This window comes from Amia ocellicauda, chromosome 3, assembly GCF_036373705.1.
Source record: "Amia ocellicauda isolate fAmiCal2 chromosome 3, fAmiCal2.hap1, whole genome shotgun sequence".
NCBI classification, from domain to species: domain Eukaryota; kingdom Metazoa; phylum Chordata; class Actinopteri; order Amiiformes; family Amiidae; genus Amia; species Amia ocellicauda.
The window spans coordinates 41,146,644-41,165,892 of NC_089852.1; the positions used below are offsets into that span (position 1 = coordinate 41,146,644).

At 37.7% G+C, this 19,249-nt stretch overlaps 2 protein-coding genes across 6 annotated transcripts in view; one reads left to right on the forward strand and one right to left on the reverse strand.

The window, feature by feature from the left end:
- Window positions 1-5,043, reverse strand: pigp (phosphatidylinositol glycan anchor biosynthesis, class P). Of its 4 annotated transcripts, none has more exons than XM_066699492.1 (6): window positions 4,954-5,043; window positions 4,088-4,213; window positions 3,713-3,798; window positions 3,293-3,365; window positions 2,344-2,462; window positions 1-1,472 (listed from the first exon to the last, which is right to left on the reverse strand). In XM_066699492.1, exons 3-6 carry the CDS (start codon window positions 3,792-3,794, stop codon window positions 1,351-1,353), a joined length of 396 nt encoding a protein of 131 aa, XP_066555589.1. In that variant the 5' UTR covers window positions 3,795-3,798; window positions 4,088-4,213; window positions 4,954-5,043; the 3' UTR covers window positions 1-1,350. The 4 variants fall into 4 exon arrangements, with proteins under 4 accessions (XP_066555589.1, XP_066555592.1, XP_066555590.1 ...); XM_066699495.1 differs by having other exon boundaries at window positions 3,713-3,802; XM_066699493.1 differs by having other exon boundaries at window positions 4,964-5,042.
- ttc3 (tetratricopeptide repeat domain 3) overlaps window positions 4,987-19,249 on the forward strand; it is a 24,748-nt gene continuing 10,485 nt past the window's right edge. Inside the window, exons 1-24 of one of the 2 annotated variants that reach the window (XM_066699490.1) lie at window positions 4,987-5,175; window positions 6,951-7,017; window positions 7,737-7,782; window positions 8,304-8,463; window positions 8,637-8,718; window positions 9,071-9,124; window positions 9,363-9,492; window positions 9,594-9,679; window positions 10,076-10,170; window positions 11,726-11,788; window positions 12,035-12,089; window positions 12,272-12,434; window positions 12,539-12,587; window positions 12,853-12,937; window positions 13,412-13,448; window positions 13,886-13,946; window positions 15,286-15,376; window positions 15,714-15,863; window positions 17,315-17,395; window positions 17,563-17,678; window positions 17,826-17,952; window positions 18,304-18,426; window positions 18,639-18,740; window positions 19,032-19,124. In XM_066699490.1, coding sequence (XP_066555587.1) covers window positions 5,036-5,175; window positions 6,951-7,017; window positions 7,737-7,782; window positions 8,304-8,463; window positions 8,637-8,718; window positions 9,071-9,124; window positions 9,363-9,492; window positions 9,594-9,679; window positions 10,076-10,170; window positions 11,726-11,788; window positions 12,035-12,089; window positions 12,272-12,434; window positions 12,539-12,587; window positions 12,853-12,937; window positions 13,412-13,448; window positions 13,886-13,946; window positions 15,286-15,376; window positions 15,714-15,863; window positions 17,315-17,395; window positions 17,563-17,678; window positions 17,826-17,952; window positions 18,304-18,426; window positions 18,639-18,740; window positions 19,032-19,124 — 2,256 coding nt within the window. In that variant the 5' untranslated portion in view covers window positions 4,987-5,035. The remainder of the gene's footprint in view (window positions 5,176-6,950; window positions 7,018-7,736; window positions 7,783-8,303; window positions 8,464-8,636; window positions 8,719-9,070; window positions 9,125-9,362; window positions 9,493-9,593; window positions 9,680-10,075; window positions 10,171-11,725; window positions 11,789-12,034; window positions 12,090-12,271; window positions 12,435-12,538; window positions 12,588-12,852; window positions 12,938-13,411; window positions 13,449-13,885; window positions 13,947-15,285; window positions 15,377-15,713; window positions 15,864-17,314; window positions 17,396-17,562; window positions 17,679-17,825; window positions 17,953-18,303; window positions 18,427-18,638; window positions 18,741-19,031; window positions 19,125-19,249) is intronic. The other variant, XM_066699488.1, reaches the window with a different exon arrangement.

Below are 19,249 nucleotides of genomic sequence, written 5' to 3' on the forward strand. Positions count from 1 at the left end.
GAGGGAAAATCCATGTTTTGTTTAGCTGTTTGCTTGAGTTCATTCAAAAGATAGAGGGAAATACTTCACATATTTGTTTGTAGATTGACAATCTACCACTCATGTACTTTTATCTTCTGTCTTCTAGGAGTTCTGCCATCAATTCACTAACACTGTCAATATTTAACACCTAATTACAGTCTGTATACTTTTTGAGATTTGACTGATAGCCAGCAATGTTTATTTTTGCATTGCCTTTTTTACTAATTGACAAAAAAGGGTCATTATGTTTATCTATGGAGGCTTTGAGCTTATGATGACCAAATACTGGAGTTCATCTACAAGTCAAATCTTAGTTCTGTCACTGGCTGTGATGGAAAAGCTGTAGTTAAAACCTCTTGTAATTTACTCTGGTGAAGAGAGATCCAGGTTACCTCCAGCAGTTTACCTAAAACAGTGTGCATTGAGCAAGCACATGAAAAACAGGCTCCGCCCTCAAGGTCATGTGATCATATGTGCTCAGGTTCCTTATGTCAACTGAAAATGAAGAATCCAGCGACTAGAACTGCACACCTTTCGTTACACAGCCATCGATATCTACATGCTCATCTGTTGTCCGGCTAAAAATTCAAAACTCATTGTGCTCATCAGCTTGCAGTCCAACAAGACAAATTAAAGTGGGGTTGTTTTAAACAAAGGATGCGTGTTTCTATTCAAGATGATTCCACTGAATAAATATATTTAAAAATGGAGTTGACACCACTAGATTTATCTCAGTGTATGTTTGGATCAACATCTTGTAACTCCCCAAAATAAAGGAAAGTGCTATTCTTTTAGTTAAGGGCCATTCTAAAATAGAGAGGGGGAGAGAGTGAGAGAGATAAGACTTTTGCCTTCCATTTCATTCTTATCTTTCACTGTAAACATTTTCTTTCTGTTTAACCCTGGCTCTCCTCTGCAATCACCTGACCAGAAGAAGACCTATTGAGAAACAGGTTACTTCCAACCGCCGTTAACAAACAAATGTTTGGACATGATATCAAACCTTTAATATACTGTATAAAACTTTTCTTTCTTTGACTTTAAATATATTTTCAGTTAGAGTCATTTTACAATAAATATACATTACATTATATTCAAAATTACAGGACTTTCAGAGAAACTAGGCAAAATAAATCAATTTTGTAACAACGACTAAATAAAGAATTGAACAACTTTTCAAATAAATAGACCACATCTGCAATGTGTTCAAGGGCATTTGGAGAGGACGGGTTAGGTAATGGACTGCTTACACCATAAGAAAAGAAACAACTCATGCATTTAACATTAATATTCAGATCCGTAAACTTCTGTACAAAATATATATAAAAATCAGCGAGGCTCCTGAGGCGAGAGGTAGAAGATGCGATTCACTTCGCTGATGGGGACGTCTTTGAGTCTGGGGATCGCCCCCTTCTGGCACTTCTCCACCTGCTGGCTTCGTGAATATATGTCTGCAATAAGAACAGAGACGGCAAATTCAACAATGCGCTCTTACTACTCTTATACAAACACTGCTTCAGAGGCTGGCTAAAAATAACTAAAAACACAGTACCTGAAACACAGGAACATAAAACTGTCACAGACCAGAAAGACGGTGATTTTACTTTGAGGCACTTAAGTGCGGTATAAAAAATGCAAATGATTAAACTGTAGATTGGAGAGCACTGTGTCACCAGTTATCTTTTTTTATTGGGTACGATAAGTATTACTGTAGTAATATTTTCTCCTTTTGATATTGTGCGGATTTAAAAATAGGGTAGGGGCAGTATTATATCAATAAACCTTCCGCTAATAACAATAATTTGTGTGGAATACAATTGTACAGCAAAACTAAACACACGGGGGGGGGAAAAAAGGCTTCTCTGGAAGTAAAACAATGATGTGTAGTCATGATGGGCGCCCTAGCACTTGACACACCCCAGGGTGGGATGACAGATCAGACTGGAGTGGTCTCTTGATAAGCCTTAGTTACATGAAAGAACAGTCAAGTGGCTCCAGTCTGGATGCCTCCTAAAGACAACTTAAAGATTGCAAACGAGACACAGGCTTTCTGCACTTAAGGAAACGCAGACTGCAGACTACTTTGCATTAGCTGATCTAATGAATCAGAAGAGTTCTCCTCTGTCCTTCAGTCCAAGTCTGAGAGCCATCTCGATTGCTCAGTCATGCTGCACTAATTCAGCGTTTTTTTGCTTCTTCTTTTTCTTTTCCTTTGCTTTCTTCCACCCCTAGAATAGCTACACACTGCAGTGCAATCTCTCTCTTTACACTGAGACCCCAGAGCAAAGCCAAGCTGGGACTGAGTCCAGCATAAACGCTCACCTGTGATAGTATCCAGCGAGCCCAGTGGCGCAGTGTTCATCATGTTAACGCCGAACAGAAGCACAAAACTAATTGATATTGCTACCAGAACATAGATCGGCACAGCAAGCGCCCAGTACCTGAAGAAAAATAAAAAACATCACAGAAACACAGACAAAGAGTACATGAAGGAAAAGGTATCATATTGAATGAAAAAAATAAACACACTTAACTTGATTTAGTAAAGAAAGAATGTTCAGGAAATGTCAATTTTAAAATGGTTTATGATTAAGATTTAGCCTACATTTAAGGATACAGACATTTAGAAAATAAAAGAATGTGAGATTATAAATCTGGAAATCAATAGGTTTAATTAGTGACACAGTACGAATGGTCTTACAGAAACATTAAGGTTGTTTAAATACAGCTATATTTTGCATTTAAAAGTAATATTAGTGACTAAATTGGGGCTACATTTCAGTCTTTGCCAGTTTGGGTACTGTGTCACTGTGTCCCCAGTAAAGGTAGACTTTGTTATGATCAGCATTGCATTTCTACTGTGCTAATTCACGGATGTGTTGCAGATTAGGTTTAGCTTCATATTGTGAGGGTTAATTATCGGGTAAGTAAGTAGGTATTTTACTTGTCTAATTCAACATATATAACTTACTGTCAGCATATTCTAACATAAGAGCAGTGCATTTCACTCATGCTAAGGAATTGACATTTCAAGTCTGACATTTTTATTACTGTATGCATTTTAAATGACAGGGAAAAACAGAAAATGACTTTTTATTTTGAAATAGACTGTATCATGAATTGTTACATTTGAAGCTATATATTATGGCAAATAATTGCTTTTTACCACAACATGATTTAAATGTTACATTTATTAATTGTTATCTCTGTTTTGTTCACCAAGTTGATGTGGTCACGTTATTCAGTAAATGCTCAGTAAATAATGACTTACTTCTGTGGCCAGTAGGTTAGTCCTACAAAATGCAGCCAAGACTCCGGAACATATGCCCACACCAAATACAGAACTACAAAGACAAAGGAAGGCAAATCTCTCTGTAAATGCCCTGCCTTTGAAAGATTTTGCAAAGTTTCAACAAGGCAAAAAACGGATATAAAATACTGTACACCTGTAAAATACGTACTCTTAACATGCATGCATTCCTACGTTTGTTGGTTTCTGACTGTAGCAAAGAAATGTACTATTAGAAAATAAAAATAAATAAAATGCATGTTGTGGAACACAGTGGTTTTGCACTAAATTATTATTATTTTCCTACAGAACTCTAAAAAATGGACTATAATATCTGTCCGTCACTAAAGTCAAAATGTACAAGACGATAAAGACAGGTGTTTATTTGGTACAGACACTTACAAAAACACAGCTGCGATCCCAGGAAAAGGACAAATCCATAAATGGCTCTTTCCGGCAGCGGGGAGGGGGAGTTTTCCACCATTATTCTGACTCAAAGAGAAAGACAAATTATAACTGAACAGTGATGCTGAGATTTCTTTCCGACAATGTCAGTACCAGAAACACAGGCCAATCCATATCATTCTATAGTCCAAAAGCATCTTATAATGAATAGGGTACATAACACAAAATAATAAATCGGTCCTCTGTCCTCATTCAAAGTATGGTGTATTTCACTAACAATTTGCACCGAAGGAGTGTGTGTGAAAAAGCCATTCTGTAGTAATTGATCTAATTAAGCTGCTTTGTTAACAACCCATAAAATCACAGTCATACCTGGGAGGAGTCAGTGCATAAGCAGGTGAAATGAAACCTTATAGGAATCAGAGCTGTTGGTTTGGTGCAACCGGCCAAATGAGGAGCTCCTTTAGCTGGTGATGACAGCCTCTACTGGGACCTGACCTGCGGGACAGTGGGTTAAACAAAGTTCATGCTAAGTATCAGACAATATGTGCTGCCTGATCTGTATTGACGAGTCCTCAGGAATATGGTAGACACTCTTATTTTATAAATGCAAATCCTGTGTGATTGCTTGAGCATGTCTCACTCTCTCTCATATGTGATACTTCATCATAAACTGACCTCAAGAATGATAAACGTCTGAGCACATCACCTCGCAGAGAGATTCACAGGCTCCCTCAGCTCAAAATCCACTATATGCATTTTACTGAACATTTCACAACAATCACACTATATTCAAACAATACAAATGGAAAACGATTCCTCTTGCTTAGGTAGACTTCAGCCTAACGTATGCACAGCTTTACTTGTGGAATAAATTAACATCACATTTCCAGACGTACTGGGACGCACATTTTCTTTTCATAAGTTATGGACAAACAGTGCAAAATATGGGTCTCGTTGGTGCAGAGCAGATTTCCGCAGTTCTGCAGCACCCCGCCGATACTGGTGCGACCATTATCCCACTGTTATTTAGTTATTTTCCTATTATGTATGTATTGCTCTGGATTGTAAGTCATACACAAATCGGAGGAAGCCAAGCGCGTAAATGCACTTGGAGAGAAGAGTGTATCTGCCACAAAACACAATAAAGTGCGTCCATAACATCTCATAAAGCCTCTTAGTGTTACGCCATTAACACAAATATAACAAAAACAAAACGCGGCAGACATGGCACTTGCCTCGACGCACCGTTTCTGGGCGGAGTGGAAATAAATCTCCGAGGCCAGAGCACAGGACAGGACAGGACAGGACAGGGAAGCCATGGCCGCGGCCGCTTCTGGTCATGTGACGGCGACGCATGCGCAGTCGGATGCTTCTGTGACGGCTGTGCAGTTCATTTGCTGTGGGGAAGCGAGTGATTTAGGCCTAGACATTTGTGAAACTGAAACTGTTGTGCTCTGGTAAGTATTACAGCTTTGCAATCCTGTCGCAGGGGTGCTCTTGTGCGCTGCTGTGGGCCGTGTGTGTGCTCCAGCTCCACAGACACGCGTGTGAAAAGGCGCAGTTCATCTCGCCTGTTATTGGGCAAAACCACGGGGCAGACAGTAGACAACGTGGCGGACTACTGTAACTTATTTATAAGATCGAGCAAAATGAGTTATTTCTCTGAATGGAAAACAGTCTCTGTGAGAGTTATGTGTACATATTATGTATTAGTTTACAGTCTATACAGCTCATACGACTGCACTGTTACATTGGGTCGGGGGGGAGGGGTACGTTTTATTCTGTGTGGTACATTGGGTATCGTATTATTGTATTAATATTTCAAGATCAGGGGACGGTCATTCAGTCTGCGCATCAGATTCAGAGATTGAATCCGCAAAACCAACATTTGGTTTTGAACCGAGTTTTGATACCAGGAAGAAACCTTGTGTGAACAGAAAGGGGGGAGGGTTTATCACCAAACCATGCATTTGGTCTTTAGTGTGTGGTACATATTCGCAGTGGCATGCGTGTTGAGCTTCATGTTTTACTACATAAATTCATGTATGTATTAGTATTGATTGCTTTCTGGAGTTTGTTTGCTGATATATTTATTTTCAATATGAGGGTCTTGTCAATCAACTTTGTATATGCAAAGTGTTACATTTGGAAAGTATTTCACTGGAATAAGCTACTCTTAAACATCACTTTTGTTATTATTTCAAAGCATTACAAGGTGCAGTAATACAATCAATACAAAATACAATCTAAAGCATTACAAAACTTGCAGTAGTCCAAAATCCAACTTGCATACATCCTATACAATGAGGCTGAAGTGAAGACCTATACAGTTCAGTCCTAGGTATGTGCTAAAGGGAGGGGAAGACAGGAGAAGTGCTAACAATGGATAAGTACATGAGCATAGGGGAGCATCGTTTCATAAGAGTAAGATTGCTCAGCAGACAAAGAGATTAGGGCTCTTGAGGAGGTGGGAGAGGGGGTACGGTGAGTCTGGAGACGTGACAGTCTGTAGGTAGCCAGGTGCAGGCTGTTCGAGATAATGATAGGTAAGAACCGAAGTCTTGATCTGGATGCAACACAAGATGCACAGATTGTGGATGAGTCTATGATATGGTGTACATCCATGCTAACATTTTAAAATGCGTCATTGCTTTGCCAGTAATCAGGTGTATACTGTATACTGTGGCTCCGATATTCCTGAGAATGGCATCATTCAGAGGGAAAACCAGTTAAGCAAGTCAGGCCGCTGTTACACGTGTTTTCAGAGAGATTTCCGAAAGGTTAGAATGGGGCGAAACCACCAGTCCGTTGTCATTTTTTCTGTAGAAGGCATTTACTTCTTCTAGTGGATCTTATGACTCTGGAGAATGGTAGTTGGTGATGGGGAAGCAGGGATGTGGCCTGGTATCCATTAAGAACAACATGAGTAGCATTTTGTAGCATCCCCCCCCACCCCCCATAAATTCAGACTCAGTTGTCCAATATGATGAATAATATTTTTGAACAGTAATTAAAGGGTATTGCAATGCCATATAAACTGAAGGCAAAAATCAAACACTCGTCATAAAATAATGTAATGTTTATTATTAATTATAGAATTATTTTCCTTTTACCCCACCATGTGCTATGTCTGTTGCTTATTTAGTTTGTTCATATGTTGTATGTCTGTTTTAGATAAAAGGACACTTTGTAAGTTTAACAGTTCCCTGCACTTTGTTACTTTTTTAATTAGGTGTTCGGGAACAATGTGTGACTCGGATTCAGACTCCGACTACGAAGACGTTCACCATACCAGAGGAGTGAGTACTGGCAATATGTGTTCATAGTTAATAATATGCCGAAAGGTTTGCTAGTTGTATTAACCAGTCACAATCAGACATCATTCTCTCATGTTTGTAATTTAAAAATTACTTCGAAAGGATTGAAGAACCAAAATAATTTTTGATTTATTACATTTTCATTTTAGTATTTTGTTGCAGATATATTTTTGTGTGTACATTTTCTCTGCAGCTGCATATGAAATCTTCACAATGATAAGCAATGATAATACAAATAAATGCTGAAGGGAAAACTACAATTATTCTGTGATCTGCTCTGAGAGAGACTCTTCTATCCAGTTAAAGCAGTCTGTGATGGGTTTTGTTCATCATATTTCATATCCAGTGTATAGATGTCTGTCCTTGAGATGGTATTTACAAGAAAGGAGGAATGTTCTGTACTATTTGGAATATCTCCTTTGTTTTCTATACAAATCTCCCTCTCTGTCTGGGTATTAGTATAAATAATCTGACCTCATTGGCTGAGGCTAAACCAGACAAAAGGACTGTTAGTGTGTATGTCCCCACCGCACACACACACACACACACACTATAGCCATGATTTATTTAAAGTAATGGCAACAGAGATGTAGGCTAATTTGCATGTTGTGAACTTAAATTGCTTAAAAGTGTTCATTAACTGTTCTGATCTGACTTTATTATTATTATTTGTAAACTAATGATAAGTATCTTTTCCACAGGCTTATGAAACAATTTTCCCATCAATATCTTCAATCAAATCTATAGGTCAGTATCACTTGTTTGCTCTCTTTAAAGCTGATCTCTTATTGACACTCCTGATTCAACTTTAGTGGTGTAATGGTTTCACTGAGCACCCCATACCACAGTAGTTCTCAACCCTGGTCCTGGAGAATCTCACTAACCTGCTGGTTTTGTTTTACTTAATTGAACCTTGAATTTAACAATTTCCTAAATCGGAGCCTTTTAATTATTTTGAACAGTCAGGGTTTTAAGTTAAGTATAAAATTGTATAAGGAGCTTATTATCTTATTAAGAAACCAACTTTTTATTAGTTACAGTTTAAAAAACAAATGTATTATTACTTCAGCTACGGGTTGAGAACCACTACCGTATTACAACAGTTGTTCAACAGTCATTACAACTTTAGCTGAAATCACTGTATTTGATTAATTTTTCTTTTCAAATGTACAAAGTGATAATTATGATTACGTGTCAAATTGAACCAAATGTATATTGAAGTTATTTGTGGCTAAGCTCCCCCCTTACATTTTCTGTGTATTTTAAAGATCTAATTAGTGAGAGATGGAGACAGATACATCCGTCTCTGAAGAAGGAGACGTGTCACGTGATGCACATCTATGTATTCTGGTGGCACATTCTACTAAGGCAGCAGGAGACTTCCAGGACCACAAAGTGGGCGGTCCAAGTAGGATTTCTGGATGCCAAGTAAGTTGAGCTATGCTAATGCATTTCACTTTATTTGCCTTTCTTATTAATTTGTTATAGTAAACATTTTTTGTATGCTCTGCATGTTAATTTAGGAATCTATAAAAGTTAATGAGTTGATCTTTGGAACCCTAACCTCTCTCTTCGCCTCTCCTTCTCCCTCTCCATTTCAGTATCCGCAATGATTTGAGCCTGAAGAGATTGTACAAAATAGAAATTTTGGAATCCATCCTCAGAGCTTTGGCCAAAGGCACTGTGAGTCCCTTTTCTGCAAATGAATTATCCCTGAATAAAGTGAAGATGTATATGTAATGTTAAATACAATATACATTTTTAAAATTCGTGTATATTTAAAATTAGCTTTACAGATGAATATTGAAATGATCTTATGCATACATTTTTTATTTTTTATTTTAATTATAGGTGATTGTGAAGTAATTTAGCTAAATTATATGATTACATTTAGCTATGAAATTAGGATTATATTCTAGTCTAGGGATAGAGTAGAAGTCCCCAGTAAACACAGGCTTTTGTTAAGGTGTATGTTATATTGTAAGGCAGCAATGGCTGTAACTATGATTAACTGTAAATCTTTTTTTCTTTTCAGCTATCTGATGATTTAGCAAAGCATTTGATAATAATAAGTGAAAGGTTTAGCAGGGTAAGTTTTCTACATCTTTTTAATTTAAATGTGTTTCTTAATCTTTTCAAAAATATATATGAATTGATTGGTTAATTAACTGCTCTCAGAAGCTCTTGGGTGAAGAGTTAGAATGATTAGTCTTTCATCAATGAATTAAACAATTGCCATGTACTGAGCTCAAAGATGCGGATACAAGTTTAAATAAGTCTGCTGAGGTTTCTCATGCATTTTTGATTGGTTCATGGTTGCTTTTTAGAGCTACAACTGCGTGGACGAGGCCGTGCACTGGCTGGAACGAACGGGAGAGCCGGAGATCGCATCGATGATATTGAAGCTGGGAACCAAGCGGCTGCGCTGGCTGATCCTCTCGTTTGTGTTCACTGAGTGTAAGGAACTCCATGCACAGAAGTACAAAAATAGATGATAAACTCAGACTTAATACAAGTGATTAACAGTTAACCAACCATCATCTTTGTGTCCTGAACAGATGCTCAGTATATGGAAGCTATGGCGATTAAGAAAATGGATGTGATTGCAGAGTGTAAAAACAGTTCTTGTGATTGCTGTGTAAAGGTGAGGGGAAAAAAGAGAAGGGGGGATGCATAATCACACCCTCCTGATTGGGGATAGTGGACACTTTGGCCAGACTTAATGTATGTACTATAGTCACAACATGCACTGCAATTAATGTCAACCAGGGTACATCATTTGAATCTTAAGAAAAACACTGATAAACTGCCTCTGCTGAGAGTTATACATATATCTGCAGGGTTGATTGTAGAAAGTAGTTAATTATGACTCCTTTTGTTTCCTTCAGGGATTTTAACTGACCTCTATTTGCCAGTTTTTTTTTAAATCTTGAATGTTATGATCTTCTTAAGGGAAACAGCATTCCACAACAAAGTACATGTTTTTTTTTGTTGTTTGTTTTTTCCCCGTCTTTAATTATGTTATCCGTTTACTTAATAGAAAAGTGAAGAAATGAGAAAGAAAGGAAACGACCAGTTTCAGAAAAGAAAATTTGATGCTGCAGTCAAGTGGTATACAAAAGCCATCAAATATCAGTAAGCAGTTCCTTATTCCAGTTCCATTAGTACTATATATATATATATATATATATATATATATATATATATATATATATATATATATATATACACACATATACACACACAGACATGCTCAAATTTGTTGGTACCCCTCCGCAAAAAACAAAGAATGCAGTTTCCTCTGAAATAACTCGAAATTGACAAAAGTAATTGGTAGTCACCAATTACTTTTGTCAATTTCGAGTTATTTCAGAGGAAACTGCATTCTTTGTTTATTCCATATTTAATAGAAATCAGATTTTGCTTTTGTTTTTCAACATAATATTGTAAATAAATGAAAATGGCATGGACAGCAATGATGGGACTCTCAACCTAATATTTTGTTGCACAACCTTCAGAGGCAATCACTGCAATCAAATATTTTCTGTAGCTCTCAATGAGACTTCTGCACCTGTTAACAGGTAGTTTGGCCGACTCTTCCTGAGCAAACTGCTCCAGCTGTCTCAGGTTTGATGGGTGCTTCTCCAGACTGCAAGTTTCAGCTCTTTCCATAGAGGTTTGATAGGATTCAGATCAGGACTCATAGAAGGCAATTTCAGAACACTCCAATGTTTTGCTCTTATCCATTCTTGGGTGCTTTTAGCTGTGTGTTTTGGGTCATTATCCTGTTGGAGGACCCATGACCTGCGACTGAGACAGAGCTTTTTGACATTGGGCAGTACGTTTCACTCCAGAATGCCTTGATAGTCTTGAGATTTCATTGTGCCCTGCACAGATTCAAGGCACCCTGTGCCAGACCATCTCCAAGCAGCATTTACCTTTACCATGCTTGTCTATTATTTTCTTTCTGATCTCCTCAGACAACTCTGTCCTTTGCTTTCTCTGGTCCGTGTTCAGTGTGGTGCAAACAATGATACCAAACGGCACAGTGACTACTTTCCTCCATTTAAATAGGCTTAATGACTGATTACAAGATTGGAGACGTGTGAAACTAATTAAAGAAACTAATTAGTTTGGAATAGCACTATAATCCAATTATTTATCATATTTTCTAAGGGGTACCAACACATGTGTCAAGGCCATTTTACAATATCTTTGTAGAATGAGCAATAATTCACCTCTTTTCACAGCTTCTTTGCTTTATTCTATGGCATACCAAAGGCATGCAAGTATACATGATGCAATAGCTTTTAATTTCATAATTTTTCAGGAGGAATTAAGCATTATTTCAATTAGCTGTAAGGGTACCAACAAATTTGAGCACATCTGTATATGAAAAGTTGCTTCTACAGCTCATAATGATTTATCTACAGTATGAATCTGCATTGCCAATAAGTACCTGGTGGATTTAATCCATTATTATATATTTTTGTACAGTTCTTTGATCAGCCTCGTAAGTTCAAGACTATAATACCTTCATGCCGCAGTAAGACTTTGACTTTGCTGAACTGAACTGAAAACAAGTAGACTGCTCAGTGCATTATTGATTTTAATGAAGGTTTTGGACAACATGTATATAAACAAACGAACATAATAAAATAAAAAGGTTTATTAATGTTTTGTTTTGCAGTCCAGAAAATCATTATCTGTATGGCAACCGAGCCCTTTGCTTTATTCGGAGTGACAAATATCAGTAAGTAAATGTGCTTTATTAATATTATTATTTAATTAATTAGTCTTGTTGATTGCTAACTTTAACTGAGATTAATTTATCAGAAAAACAAACATACAAAACAAACTGCTCATCCAAGTAACTTTCTGGTGCTTTGTGTCTCGCAGCATTTTTTAGTCCACCTTATTGTGTGTGGTTTTGGTGGCATAGAGATATGAGAGGCTGGATTAATAATTTGTGCTTCTGTCATCTTTTCTTTCTTTTCAGGAAGGCTATTGGTGATGGCAAACGAGCCACTATATTACAGCCTAGCTGGGCTAAGGTATGAGATGAGATCTATTTATAAGATTGTTTAGATAAACGTTAAATCAGTGTTTAATGTTAGTAAAATGCTGTGGTTGTCAAACATTTGTATTTATGTATTGTTTTTAAAGCAAGTAAGGCAGAAAGGAAGCAGAAAGCTGTTCTGGCCAGGTGTTTGATCAGTGTGTTTGTGTGTCCCAGGGTCACTATCGTTTCTGCGATGCGCTCTTCAGTCTGGGGGAGCATGTGCAGGCTCTGGAGGCCAATGAAAAAGCCCAGGCGCTGTGCAGACATGACCCCGACGGCACGAGGGACCTCCTGCAGCAGAACGCCCGCTTCCGCACCGACATGGAGAGCAGCAGGGGTACGTGCCCGGCCCACACACCCTCCATCCCGGGAAACAAACGTACTGCAGAATTTTGAAAATGATATGCTGTGCGCTTATACCTGTATTTTGTTTTCCCAAAGGTGGAGGAAAACGGAAGAAAAATGGAATGAAGAAAGATACAAGTAGAAAGTAATTATTTAATTTGTTTGACTGAACACTGTGAAGTCATGCATACACACTGTTGCTGCTTAATTCGATTTACAAAGCAATTGTGTGTTAAAAGTGGTCAGAATCACAGGCTTTTTGTACAACATGCACTAATAGACATTTGCTTGCAAAGGCTGTGCCAGAGATTCCCTGCAACTGTTAGGCTAGACAATATAATCAATGAAGGCCTATCAGGATTTTATAAAGAATTGTTAAATTGTCTTTTGATGATAATTTATTTTATTAGACTGGAAGCAGATGGAAAAACAGAAGCAGAAAATCACCAGTGCTCCGACGAGCCCGGCAGTAAAATAGACCAGAGTACCATCAAGGTGAGACGGAGCTCCCCAGAGCTGGACCGAGTTAAATCACAATCTTCGTGTTCTCCCTGAACAGGGCAAGGGTCATGCTTGTTGATAAAAACACTTCCATAGACCTGACTAATGCATGCCTGGGTTTTAGGGTCTTCACATAACATGATCCTTAAAACTTTGTCCTTTGCCTTAGGTAAATTTATGGATTGGCTTGGATTAGGTTGTGGACTATATTTTACGATGGACTCCTTTTATCGTGGGAATGGTCTTACAGTAACATTTAGGTTGGTTGTGAGCAATATTTTGAGTAGTTAAGCAGACATATATTAATGGCTAATAAATTGTGAGAAATGTTTGATTCAAGTCGAGAATTGTACCTTGCATATAATTTGCATAATGTATGAATATGATTGGTCTTAAACTGTCATTTTTAATGTTATTGGTAAAACCCTTTTGAACTTTACTTTTATGTTTCTGTATCAATGCCCAAAGGAGCCAGAGACCAGAGGGAGCCAGGGTGAATTCACAGGTGAGCTCCTGCAGTTTCATGTAACTCTATAGTTTTCTTACCCAAACTGTGGATTATCTCCAGTTCTAATGCCATCTGATTGTTTTACGTAATGCTTGTGACATGTTAACGTTCAGTTGCCAATGATGTAGCATTTTTATACAATCTCTGTTTTCATTGCAAGTCTGTCATCAAGATCTACAATCTAAAATGAATGTGTGAATCATATGAATACACTTCAGGAGCATGCTTGGACTAGTTTGTCATTCTTGGCTCTTGAATATGTTTGGTTGGTTTAACAAAAAGGGAGTGGCTATTCTCTTATATAGTAATGTGCCAGAAGATTTTTTTTTCCATTTGGTTTCAAATGAGTTTGTTTTTTAATTTTTTTTATTATTTGGATTTTTTAAAGATGTTAAAGATATTTTCAGCTAAATATCTTCCACATGGGTTTTTAGGTACAGGTAAAGAAGAAGGCCATTCAGAAGATCACGCAAAGCTGAGCGCAGAAACCATAAGGTATGTATTTGTTGTAGGTGCAATGAGTTAATCATGCTAGTTTTCTTCTACAGCATTCTTGAAGGCGGAGAGAGTCTTTTCAGTCTGTTGCTACATAGCACTGGAAATTTCCAGAACTTCACAAGATTAAATTGCCATAAATATGTGGCTTCTATTTTAATTCCAGCATATACATGGAGGAAAAAAGGTTTTATGGGTGAAATGGTTCTAATTGTGTCGTGGAGAATTATAACTTATTCCCATTGCAATGTTTAACCTTTTAAATACTGACTACTGGATTTAACTGGTACAAATTATATATTAAGTTTCCAGGTATTTCTGTGAAGGTCTGAAGTTAAGCATGTGCAGACCAAAACTTATAAAAAACAACATTCCCTTTGCATGTAGTTCCAATTCAGGAATACTTCTTTGAAACGCAAGTATGCTGCCTTAGGTTTCAATTTTGTGTAGCTGTCCAATCAAAACTGTTTCTAGTCATGGGTTTGAATTTAGTGCAATGAAACTGAAAGTTAAAAAGGCTTTAGTCCTCTTCTATGGTGGTAGCACTGTTTAATGCCAGAAAAAGGGGGAAAAGAAGACAGAGAAAGCGCTGAGATTCTGAAACAAAGGAATAAACACAGCAGTATGTATTAAATATCCTATGACTTTTTTAATTTTAGTTTTAGTTTTTAAAGGGAGAAAAATAATGGCCTTTGGGTTGTGTAAGAGAATCAGGAAATAACCTTTGAAGCTGAAATGATTTGTGTTTATGTATATAATATTTTAAAGGTCAATCTTCAGGTGTATTCAGTACTGTTCCTTCATTTTAGGTTTCTGTTGTGTGTTAATGCTTTAATTATCTTTATAAGGCATTTGTTTTATTTGTTTAAGTTGTTTTAGTGTTGAATAATCATATAATTTCTGCCATTGTTCTTTATCAGTGAATCACTAAAATGGGTTTTACCAGTGTTGTGATGGAGGAACAGGCAATGGCAGTTCTAGATCATTTCAGCTGGGGGGGCCTGGCTGGGGCCAGTTGTAATATTAGGGGGGCTGTCAGTTTCTCCGCGGTGCTGGAGTAGGGGGGTGTTTTGTCTGCTATGTACGTTTTGTACGTGGTTAGGGGGCTAGTTAGGGGGCCAAGGTTGCTGTCACGGGGGCAATGACCCCCCTTAAGAACCGCCCCTGCGTACAGGATTTCACTTTGTTACACAATATCATCCCAAATAATAAAAAAACAAAAACGGATGACTCATGTTTCCAGAATGTTTAATGAAACATTTGCTGTAAATATGTGGTGACAGAATAATGCTGCTGCTGATTGATTTTATCTCTGACCTTCTGGCTTTTCTTTCTCCAGAGAAATGCCGAGAATAAAAAGCCATAAAATAGACCCTGTTACTCCAGAAAAACAGAAAATGAAAGGCAGAAATCAGCAGCCTCAGGAAAAGGTGAAAATCTCTACTTACTATGTGTGTTTGGAGCATTTTATGGAACAATGTAATGTCTTAGTCTCAGATTGTAATACAAGTCATAATAACTTTCTTATTCATTATACCAATAACTGACCATCCTATAATAATAATAATATATTGATGGGGGACAACAAGTTAGCACACAGATGCCTCAACACTAAGCTTTTCCGGGTTCTTTAGCAGGGGGATATGCTTTTGAGACATGGATTGTTTTCTAGAACTACACTTTGAGAATGCCTGTATAATAGAGCTGGTTTTGTTCTTGTGGGGAATAAAGACTATCTGTGTTGTGTTCTCTGCGCTGTTTCTGCAGACCCTATCCAACCTAGCATACAGAGATATCCGCGAGACGCTGAGGTCCCTGGTGCACGATGCCCACACGGCCCTGGCAGACCAGCGCTGGCGAAATGCCGAACAGGCTTTCTCACAGGCACTCGGCCTCCTGGACTCCACCTGGATGAAGGTAAAGTGGTCACTCTGAGGCTGTGAATTAAAGTATTCTGCCAACTCCCCCCGTAGGCCTACCATTAATCGCACTAAAACAGGTGTCTTTTTTTGTGGTGTGTTTTAATAAAGGATTACAAATCTGACTGATTCAGGACTTCACTAGACAAGCAATGCCACATAAACAGAACCACTGTTTTACATAGATTTGTCTTCCTTGCTAGACTAACATATTTGCATTTGCACCTTTTTTTGTGCATCACTGTTCAGAGTGGATGAATATCTTGCATATTTGAATCACAGATGTCAGTGGCTAACCTCTGATTATCTGATGATGTTAGTGGGGACAATGTGAACTTGAGTTATTCAGTCACATTGCCTTTTGTTATGCATGTTCTTTTTCTATGCAACAACTTGATGCCTCAATTGTATTAGTTTTGTTCATAAATAGTAATTATTGGCACTTAATAATGGTCATTCTCAATACAAGTATAATTTAAAACGCTCAAAACAAGTATAAGGATACAAGCTATTTCAGATTTGAAGCAGCTTTAGTGAAATTTAGTAACATGCAATTAGCTCCTTCCTTTTCCACTTTTTGAAAAAACAAAAACACCTACTTCCTGGTTGCCGTTTATCCAATTGCGTCGCCCTCTATTGATCACGGGGGTCTGTCAACCAATCAGCAGCGCTCCAGAGGTCACTTCCCCTCCCACGTCCGCAGTGCGAGTTCTATAGGGCGGATTCGAAAAGGAGGATGGTGTCAGTAAGAAGGAGGAGGCTTTACAAGACCCAGAAACTTTGGGATTAATGAATTTAAGAGAGTGGGAGGAAAGGAGAAGTATGTGACTCTTCCGTTATGTTTGTCAAATGAGGGAAACTAGATACTGTACATGTACACTCGATAGAGATATTGATGTGTTTGCAGTTGCTGGGTAAGGGATTTCATGTTTGTATTCGGGCAGAACACGCAGAATGTCGCCACTCGCGTTCTGTTTACCTTTTTTGCTGGACGTGTTGAAGGTGTCCTGCGGGCTCGGCTGACTGAAGCGCCTTTATTACCGTTTCAAATGCATTTGCGACGAATAAGGAATCCCACTTGTGTATTTCAAATGAAATTCTGACTTGTATTTATTAAGGGTTGAGGTTTAAAAGAATACTCTCATCGACACGTTGCATCAGGGCTTAACTAATTAATAATGTATGTACCAATTAATAATACATTCGAAATTGGAAAAATATAAACCCAGATAAGAAACGCACTTCTAAACTTCTCTCTAATTTAAGGGCGGATTCTGGAGCAGTTTAATATAGTTATTTCTATTATTTGTGGAAAGACAGCGTTTGAGTTTATCCATGTATAATTGACAAGTAAACATTTTGAAAAGTTTCTGAAAGTGACTGTAAAGGAGCAGCTTTGGTTATAAATTAACTTGGTATTAAATTTAATTTGTGTATTTATTTTTGTAGGAACTGAATCTTTCCCCCCTTGATCATGTCATACTGATATATGGTCATGCAACTGCCCTTCAAGAAATTGGACAACCTGAGGTGAGCGCTTTGTTTAGAGACTAAATGGGGTGGATCTGAAATAATATAAAGACTTCATAAAACAAGATCACAAGCCTTAAAACAGAAATAAATAAAAATCAGTCTGTATCTAGCAATGTTAATATAATTTGAATTATTGTGAACTTCTTCCCCCCTCATCTCCTTAGGAACTTGCTGAAGCTGAAGCCCACTTTCATAGAATTGAGACAGAATTTAACAAAGTGCGCCACTTCCAGTGCCTGGTGTATTACGGGATTGGCAAAGTGTATCTCAAACAAAACAGGTATGCCTGTCATATCATAACACCACTGTATGAAGAGGCACTTGATTCTGCTTTGGGAAAGTTTCCTGAATGTTGCAGGATATGTCGGGATTATGGTTGGTCACAGCCAACACGGTTAATCGGCGTGTTTTTGTTCTTCTTGGTCAGGTTTTCGGAAGCGCTGGATCACTTTAACAAATCTTTAATCATGGTCAATCGACAAATCATCCCAGGAAAGCAGACCTGGCCCACAACGATGGTAGTTGTTGAAGAAACTCAGACGGAGTATTTAAAGGCAAGAGATTTCACTACTGATAACAGACTTGACAAAAAAACAACAACTAGGCAGTTCGTGATTTAGTGAAGGCTACTGGAAATATTTACATTAAAGAAGATAGTGCAGAGTACAAGAATGAATGGTGGGATCTTCTGGTTTAAATTGGTTTTAATGCAGACAGGTGGATGCATCTATACAAAGTCTGAGATGATGTCTGCAACCTAAAGGACAAAAAGTAATTGATAAATCAAAACGTAAGATAAAGTGATTTAATGTAAGTTTACGTGTCCTCAGAGCTAGCCTCTTAATACTGTAGAATCTTGAATTGTAATGATTTGATTTTTCCTATCTTCTTTTTTTTTTTCTTAGGATGTTTTGGAGACCTCTATAGCGAAGTGCAAATTTCCCCCTAAACCAGATGCTATTTGTCACTATCCGCAATGCTTGGGTCATTCAAAATTCCAGATCTACTTCACTGATCCAGATTTTAAGGTAAGGGCTTTCTCTTCAGGTCAGAAAACTGGCAAAGCACATTTACCCTGTCGCCCACCATACAAGGATTGAGATGGGGAACCATGGTTGTTCATTTAGTTTTACCAGAGATGAAATGCAGAGCTGTTGGTAGTGCAGTGAACTCTTAAAACTTTCACTATATATGGAGATTAGAGTGAAGTCGCTTAAATTGTGTTCTGTTCCCCTTCCAGGGTTTTATCAGAATGATATGTTGCCACATGTGTAGAGTGGAATATCACATCAGCTGCTGGAAGAAAATGAAATCTGCATTTTTCAGTGATAAAAACGATAAGGTAAGAGAAATTATACACAAGGTACACTCCCATACAAGGCTACATATTGCAATTATTATTAACGAAATTAACAAAACCCGAAATGCTTTGAATTTGTTGAACTCAGATTTCACTCCATCTTCTGCACATTGAAGGATACCAATCTGATTGAGCGCGATGATTTAGGGCCTTTAAAGTACCTCAGATGTTCTATATAAATGAACACAGTCAAGAAGATACTGAAGCGTTTTAAAAAGGATCGTTGTTTTCCTAAATGGTTGTTTTTTGTTTTGTTTTTTTCTCCCACAATAGGATTTTCTACAGAGTGCATGTTTTACTCCTGACTGTGGTGGTAAAATTTCCAAAATTGTAATCTATGGTTCAACAGGCCTAATCAAATGTGAAGTAAGTTGCTTTATTTAAAGTTTTTTTTTTTTTTTTTTTTTTCTTTGCCCTAATGTGTAATAGTTTTCCAAAGTAATCCCTTTTCTCCAACAGTCTTCCCCTTTTCCTCTCTTAAATAGCATCCA

What these genes read in the sequence shown, in the direction of transcription:
- pigp (XM_066699492.1), bottom strand. Translation starts at nt 3,794, where the DNA reads ATGGTGGAAAACTCCCCCTCCCCGCTGCCGGAAAGAGCCATTTATGGA. An exon ending in CTAACCTACTGGCCACAGAA is followed by an intron (nt 2,463 to 3,292) that starts GTAAGTCATTAT and finishes ATTTTTCTTCAG; the next exon opens with GTACTGGGCGCTTGCTGTGC. An exon ending in CTCGCTGGATACTATCACAG is followed by an intron (nt 1,473 to 2,343) that starts GTGAGCGTTTAT and finishes TTCTTATTGCAG; the next exon opens with ACATATATTCACGAAGCCAG.